The following is a 9186-nucleotide window of genomic DNA, read 5'->3' on the forward strand; positions in this document are numbered from 1 at the left end:
TTCAACGGTAAGGCATGAATTATATCGTTATTTCTGACTTTCGTGTCGCACCTGCTTGGTTGAAATATGATTTTCATGTGTTTGTTTGGTGGGGTGCTGTCCTCAGATAATCGCATGGTCTGCTTTCACTTTTTTGAAATCTGACACGGTGGCTGGATTAACCAGAAGTTAAGCTTTATTTTGGTGTATTGCACTTGTGATTTTATGAAAGTTAAATTTCTAATAATTTAATTTGAATTTCGCGCTCTGCAATTTCACCGGATGTTGTGGAAACCGTAGCAGGTTTTAAGCTGCTTTATTTTAGGGGTTAGTGAAGGAGGGTCATATTAGGACAAGGGGAGTATACAGAATGTTAAGACCACGCAAGGGTTAAATGGAATGGATCCCATTGCTACATTGTATTGGTCAGAGAGCAGGAAACCGTGTGGAAACGAGTGGAGGTTACTTAGGAGGCTGACCACTGGGAGGGAGGGAGGGACCGACAGACAGGAGTGAGAGACACAGAGTGACAGAGAGAAACATGTCCACACCTTAGATAATACTGCTGTGGTTTAGCAATGTGTGTGTGTTGTGGTCTTGTTCAGATCATGTGTGTACGTGTTCTGCTTGTAAACATGTGTGTGTCCTGTATCTTACCATGGCACTCTGGCTGTGTGCCCACCCAGGTGCTGTTATGTTGGCATGTTCTCTCTGAGGATCCTCGTAGGACATATCCCTGTTCACAGCTGAACCCCACCACACTGCCCACTGAGAAGTCTTCTCCTAGTCTGATACCGTGGTCCGGGATACCTGGATCTCCACACAGACCAGACGACTCTCCTAGAGATAGAGAGAGAACAGAGAGAGAGAGTGAGGGGGAGAGAGAGGGGGAGAGGAGAGAGAGAGAGAGGGGGAGAGAGAGAGGGGAGAGAGAGAGAGAGAGGAGAGAGAGAGAGAGAGAGAGGGAGAGAGAGAGAGAGAGGAGAGGGGGGGGGGGGGGTAGCGGAGAGTAGGAGGTGGGTGGGGGTTGCGAGGAGAGGGTAGGAGAGGAAGGGGAGAGAGGGGGGCGAGAGAGAGAGAGAGAGAGAGAGAGAGGGGGGGAGAGAGAAAGAGAGAGAGAGAGAGGGGGGAGAGAGAGAGAGAGAGAGAGCAGGGATGGAGATGGAGGTGAAATAGTAGGTCAAATAAACTTAGATTTGATTTAACGGTCATGAAAAAACAACATTGACAGCAGTGTGTTTTATTACTAGCACCACAATCAAGAGAAATGTTGTCTCAGATATCAAGCGCTCTGTCGTAAGACGATCAAGATCAACGTTGTCTCTGATCTGACGTAAGACATTATGCCTCTGAAGACTCATGGATTCTAAGTGTTCCTGATATATCTACTAATCTAAAATGTACTTTAAATGTGGATTATTTTTCTTTGATATTTGTATTTATTATCTAACCCCCTCTGAAGGTATCTCTAACTCTCCTGGTCGGTCTTTTTTTGTGCTCAAATCTCCCCCAAAATATAACAAGTTCCCTGTTAAAGAAGATGAAAACAACCTTGTCTTGAAAAAAGGTCAGACAATACGTCCTAAAACAACCCTAAAACAACGATTTGGTTTCATTTAAACGTTGAAGGAATCTCCACCTCTCCTAGTCTGTCATGGCCTCCAAACCTTATTCATGAATATCTCCCTGACTGCTTTTAAACCAGTTAAAACAGCATTCATATGTCCTATGTATGCTTCATAGGTCCAGTTTCCCAGTGCCAAAATCAATATGACTTTAGTGGTTTTCACCTAACAAATAATAAAAAAAAAAAAAATGGAAATACGGTGATTCTGAATAAAATAATATGTGTTTTATGGTCTGAGAAGAGAAAGTCAGCAGTCTACAGGACATATGAACGTCATGAATTGTGACATAAACTGTCAGGGTAGATTTCACTATCACTGGGAGTATGTGGTGTGTGTGTGTGTGTATGTACATGTGTGTGTGTGTGTGGGTGTGTTGTGTATGTATAGTGTGTGTGTGTGTGTGTGTATGTATATGTGTGTGTGTGTGTGTGTGGTGAGTGTTTGAGATGTCTTTATGGCTGTAGAAGTGTCCCTCATAACACTGTGCTGGGTGGTAGCTAGGGCTCTACCTGCTCCTGTTATACACACTAATATGAACAGATTAGAGAGCTTTATAGAGGACACTGGCTTTGCCCTTGAGGGCCACACTGACGCCCACATCTCCTCCTATAGACAGTTCTGAGACCCACACATCTTCTCCTATAGACAGCTCTGAGACCCACACATTTCCTCCTATAGACAGCTCTGAGAACCACACATCTCCTCCTATAGACAGCTCTGAGACCACACATCTCCTATAGACAGCTCTGAGACCCACACATCTCCTCCTATAGACAGCTCTGAGACCCAAACACTCCTATAGACAGCTCTGAGACCCACACATCTCCTCCTATAGACAGCTCTGAGACCCACACATCTCCTCCTATAGACAACTCTGAGACCCACACATCTCCTCCTATAGACAGCTCTGAGACCCACACATCTCCTATAGACAGCTCTGAGACCCACACATCTCATCCTATAGACAGCTCTGAGACCCACACATCTCATATAGACAGCTCTGAGACCCACACATCTCCTATAGACAGCTCTGAGACCCACACATCTCCTCCAATAGACAGCTCTGAGACCCACACATCTCCTATAGACAGCTCTGAGACCCACACATCTCCTCCAATAGACAGCTCTGAGACCCACACATCTCTATAGACAGCTCTGAGACCACACATCTCCTCATATAGACAGCTCTGAGACCCACACATCTCCTCCTATAGACAGCTCTGAGACCCACACATCTCCTCCTATAGACAGCTCTGAGACCCACACATCTCCTCCTATAGACAGCTCTGAGACCCACACATCTCATCCTATAGACAGCTCTGAGACCCACACATCTCATATAGACAGCTCTGAGACCCACACATCTCCTATAGACAGCTCTGAGCCCACACATCTCCTATAGACAGCTCTGAGACCCACACATCTCCTATAGACAGCTCTGAGACCCACACATCTCCTCATATAGACAGCTCTGAGACCCACACATCTCCTCCTATAGACAGCTCTGAGACCCACACATCTCCTCCTATAGACAGCTCTGAAACCCACACATCTCCTCCTATAGACAGCTCTGACACCCACACATCTCCTCCTATAGACAGCTCTGAGACCCACACATCTCCTCCTATAGACAGCTCTGAGACCCACACATCTCCTATAGACAGCTCTGAGACCCACACATCTCGTATAGACAGCTCTGAGACCCACACATCTCTATAGACAGCTCTGAGACCCACACATCTCCTATAGACAGCTCTGAGACCCACACATCTCCTCCTATAGACAGCTCTGAGACCCACACATCTCATCCTATAGACAGCTCTGAGACCCACACATCTCCTCCTATAGACAGCTCTGAGACCCACATCTCCTCATATAGACAGCTCTGAGACCCACACATCTCCTCCTATAGACAGCTCTGAGACCCACACATCTCCTATAGACAGCTCTGAGACCCACACATCTCCTATAGACAGCTCTGAGACCCACACATCTCCTATAGACAGCTCTGAGACCCACACATCTCCTCCTATAGACAGCTCTGAGACCCACACATCTCCTATAGACAGCTCTGATACCCACACATCTCCTCCTATAGACAGCTCTGAGACCCACACATCCTCCTATAGACAGCTCTGAGACCCACACATCTCCTCCTATAGACAGCTCTGAGACCCACACATCTCCTCCTATAGACAGCTCTGAGACCCACACATCTCCTATAGACAGCTCTGAGACCCACACATCTCATATAGACAGCTCTGAGACCCACACATCTCCTATAGACAGCTCTGAGACCCACACATCTCCTATAGACAGCTCTGAGACCCATACATCTCCTCATATAGACAGCTCTGAGACCCACACATCTCATCCTATAGACAGCTCTGAGACCCACACATCTCCTCCTATAGACAGCTCTGAGACCCACACATCTCCTATAGACAGCTCTGAGACCCACACATCTCCTCCTATAGAAAGCTCTGAGACCCACACATCTCCTATAGACAGCTCTGAGACCCACACATCTCATATAGACAGCTCTGAGACCCACACATCTCCTATAGACAGCTCTGAGACCCACACATCTCCTATAGACAGCTCTGAGACCCACACATCTCCTATAGACAGCTCTGAGACCCACACATCTCCTCATATAGACAGCTCTGAGACCCCACATCTCCTTCTATAGACAGCTCTGAGACCCACACATCTCCTATATAGACAGCTCTGAGACCCACACATCTCCTCCTATAGACAGCTATTAGACCCCACATCTCCTCCTATAGACAGCTCTGAGACCCACACATCTCCTATAGACAGCTCTGAGACCCACACATCTCCTATAGACAGCTCTGAGACCCACACATCTCCTATAGACAGCTCTGAGACCCACACATCTCCTCCTATAGACAGCTCTGAGACCCACACATCTCCTATAGACAGCTCTGATACCCACACATCTCCTCCTATAGACAGCTCTGAGACCCACACATCTCCTCCTATAGACAGCTCTGAGACCCACACATCTCCTCCTATAGACAGCTCTGAGACCCACACATCTCCTCCTATAGACAGCTCTGAGACCCACACATCTCCTATAGACAGCTCTGAGACCCACACATCTCATATAGACAGCTCTGAGACCCACACATCTCCTATAGACAGCTCTGAGACCCACACATCTCCTATAGACAGCTCTGAGACCCACACATCTCCTCATATAGACAGCTCTGAGACCCACACATCTCATCCTATAGACAGCTCTGAGACCCACACATCTCCTCCTATAGACAGCTCTGAGACCCACACATCTTCTATAGACAGCTCTGAGACCCACACATCTCCTCCTATAGACAGCTCTGAGACCCACACATCTCCTATAGACAGCTCTGAGACCCACACATCTCATATAGACAGCTCTGAGACCCACACATCTCCTATAGACAGCTCTGAGACCCACACATCTCCTATAGACAGCTCTGAGACCCACACATCTCCTATAGACAGCTCTGAGACCCACACATCTCCTCATATAGACAGCTCTGAGACCCACACATCTCCTTCTATAGACAGCTCTGAGACCCACACATCTCCTCCTATAGACAGCTCTGAGACCCACAATCTCCTCCTATAGACAGCTCTGAGACCCACACATCTCCTCCTATAGACAGCTCTGAGACCCACACATCTCCTATAGACAGCTCTGAGACCCACACATCTCGTATAGACAGGTCTGAGACCCACACATCTCCTATAGACAGCTCTGAGACCCACACATCTCCTATAGACAGCTCTGAGACCCACACATCTCCTATAGACAGCTCTGAGACCCACATCTCCTCCTATAGACAGCTCTGAGACCCACACATCACCTCCTATAGACAGCTCTGAGACCCACACATCTCCTCCTATAGACAGCTCTGAGACCCACACATCTCCTCCTATAGACAGCTCTGAGACCCACACATCTCCTCCTATAGACAGCTCTGAGACCCACACATCTCCTATAGACAGCTCTGAGACCCACACATCTCCTATAGACAGCTCTGAGACCCACACATCTCCTATAGACAGCTCTGAGACCCACACATCTCCTATAGACAGCTCTGAGACCCACACATCTCCTCATATAGACAGCTCTGAGACCCACACATCTCATCCTATAGACAGCTCTGAGACCCACAACATCTCCTCCTATAGACAGCTCTGAGACCCACACATCTCCTCCTATAGACAGCTCTGAGACCCACACATCTCCTATAGACAGCTCTGAGACCCACACAAATCCTCCTATAGACAGCTCTGAGACCCACACATTCCTCCTATAGACAGCGCTGAGACCCACACATCTCCTCCTATAGACAGCTCTGAGACCCGCACATCTCCTCCTATAGACAGCTCTGATACCCACACATCTCCTCCTATAGACAGCTCTGAGACCCACACATCTCCTATAGACCGCTCTGAGACCCACACATCTCCTATAGACAGCTCTGAGGCCCACACATCTCCTCCTATAGACAGCTCTGAGGCCCACACATCTCCTATAGACAGCTCTGAGACCCACACATCTCCTATAGACAGATCTGAGACCCACACATCTCCTTATATAGACAGCTCAGAGACCCACACATCTCCTCCTATAGACAGCTCTGAGACCCACACATCTCCTATAGACAGCTCTAAGACCCACACATCTTCTATAGACAGCTCTGAGACCCACACATCTCCTATAGACAGCTCTGAGACCCACACATCTCCTCCTATAGACAGCTCTGAGGCCCACACATCTCCTCCTATAGACAGCTCTGAGGCCCACACATCTCCTATAGACAGCTCTGAGACCCACACATCTCCTATAGACAGCTCTGAGACCCACACATCTCCTATAGACAGCTCTGAGACCCACACATCTCCTCCTATAGACAGCTCTGATACCCACACATCTCCTATAGACCAGCTCTGAGACTCACACATCTCCTCCTATAGACAGCTCTGAGACCCACACATCTCCTCATACAGACAGCTCTGAAACCCACACATCTCCTCCTATAGACAGCTACTCTGAGACCCACACATCTCCTCCTATAGACAGCTCTGAGACCCACACATCTCTTCCTATAGACAGCTCTGAGACCCACACATCTCCTCCTATAGACAGCTCTGAGACCCACACATCTCCTCCTATAGACAGCTCTGAGACCCTCACATCTCCTCCTATAGACAGCTCTGAGACCCACACATCTCCTATAGACAGCTCTGAGACCCACACATCTCCTATAGACAGCTCTGAGACCCACACATCTCCTATAGACAGCTCTGAGACCCACACATCTCATATAGACAGCTCTGAGACCCACACATCTCCTATAGACAGCTCTGAGACCCACACATCTCCTATAGACAGCTCTGAGACCCACACATCTCCTATAGACAGCTCTGAGACCCACACATCTCCTCATATAGACAGCTCTGAGACCCACACATCTCCTTCTATAGACAGCTCTGAGACCCACACATCTCCTCCTATAGACAGCTCTGAGACCCACACATCTCCTCCTATAGACAGCTCTGAGACCCACACATCTCCTCCTATAGACAGCTCTGAGACCCACACATCTCCTATAGACAGCTCTGAGACCCACCCATCTCCTATAGACAGGTCTGAGACCCACACATCTCCTATAGACAGCTCTGAGACCCACACATCTCCTATAGACAGCTCTGGACCCACACATCTCCTATAGACAGGCTCTGAGACCCACACATCTCCTCCTATAGACAGCTCTGAGACCCACACATCTCCTCCTATAGATAGCTCTGAGACCCACACATCTCCTCCTATAGACAGCTCTGAGACCCACACATCTCCTCCTATAGACAGCTCTGAGACCCACACATCTCCTCCTATAGACAGCTCTGAGACCCACACATCTCCTATAGACAGCTCTGAGACCCACACATCTCATATAGACAGCTCTGAGACCCACACATCTCCTATAGACAGCTCTGAGACCCACACATCTCCTATAGACAGCTCTGAGACCCACACATCTCCTCATATAGACAGCTCTGAGACCAACACATCTCATCCTATAGACAGCTCTGAGACCCACACATCTCCCTCCTATAGACAGCTCTGAGACCAACACATCTCCTATAGACAGCTCTGAGACCCACACATCTCCTCATATAGACAGCTCTGAGACCCACACATCTCCTCCTATAGACAGCTCTGATACCCACACATCTCATCCTATAGACAGCTCTGAGACCCACCACATCTCCTCCTATAGACAGCTCTGATGACCCACACATCTCCTATAGACAGCTCTGAGACCCACACAAATCCTCCTATAGACAGCTCTGAGACCACACATCTCCTCCTATAGACAGCTCTGAGACCCACACATCTCCTCCTATAGACAGCTCTGAGACCCGCACATCTCCTCCTATAGACAGCTCTGATACCCACACATCTCCTCCTATAGACAGCTCTGATACCCACACATCTCCTATAGACAGCTCTGAGACCCACGCATCTCCTATAGACAGCTCTGAGGCCCACACATCTCCTCCTATAGACAGCTCTGAGGCCCACACATCTCCTATAGACAGCTCTGAGACCCACACATCTCCTATAGACAGATCTGAGACCCACACATCTCCTTATATAGACAGCTCAGAGACCCACACATCTCCTCCTATAGACAGCTCTGAGACCCACACATCTCCTGTAGACAGCTCTAAGACCCACACATCTTCTATAGACAGCTCTGAGACCCACACATCTCCTATAGACAGCTCTGAGACCCACACATCTCCTCCTATAGACAGCTCTGAGGGCCCCACACATCTCCTCCTATAGACAGCTCTGAGGCCCACACATCTCCTATAGACAGCTCTGAGACCCACACATCTCCTATAGACAGCTCTGAGACCCACACATCTCCTATAGACAGCTCTGAGACCCACACATCTCCTCCTGTAGACAGCTCTGATACCCACACATCTCCTATAGACAGCTCTGAGACTCACACATCTCCTCCTATAGACAGCTCTGAGACCCACACATCTCCTCATACAGACAGCTCTGAAACCCACACATCTCCTCCTATAGACAGCTCTGAGACCCACACATCTCCTCCTATAGACAGCTCTGAGACCCACACATCTCCTCCTATAGACAGCTCTGAGACCCACACATCTCCTCCTATAGACAGCTCTGAGACCCACACATCTCCTCCTATAGACAGCTCTGAGACCCTCACATCTCCTCCTATAGACAGCTCTGAGACCCACACATCTCCTATAGACAGCTCTGAGACCCACACATCTCCTATAGACATCTCTGAGACCCACACATCTCCTTATATAGACAGCTCAGAGACCCACACATCTCCTCCTATAGACAGCTCTGAGACCCACACATCTCCTATAGACAGCTCTAAGACCCACACATCTTCTATAGACAGCTCTGAGACCCACACATCTCCTATAGACAGCTCTGAGACCCACACATCTCCTATAGACAGCTCTGAGACCCACACATCTCCTATAGACAGCTCTGAGACCC

At 48.6% G+C, this 9186-nt stretch overlaps 1 protein-coding gene across 1 annotated transcript in view; it reads right to left on the bottom strand.

Moving 5' to 3' along the window:
* Positions 1–636: 636 nt before the first annotated feature.
* Positions 637–9186, bottom strand: part of LOC115188982 (CUB and sushi domain-containing protein 2-like) — a gene marked incomplete at its 3' end in the record, with an annotated part of 12179 nt that continues 3629 nt past the window's right edge. Inside the window, exon 3 of the mRNA XM_029747790.1 lies at positions 637–819. Within this exon, the coding sequence (XP_029603650.1) occupies positions 637–819 (183 nt within the window). The remainder of the gene's footprint in view (positions 820–9186) is intronic.

Source organism: Salmo trutta, unplaced genomic scaffold (genome assembly GCF_901001165.1).
Source record: "Salmo trutta unplaced genomic scaffold, fSalTru1.1, whole genome shotgun sequence".
In the NCBI taxonomy this organism is placed as follows: Eukaryota; Metazoa; Chordata; class Actinopteri; order Salmoniformes; family Salmonidae; genus Salmo; species Salmo trutta.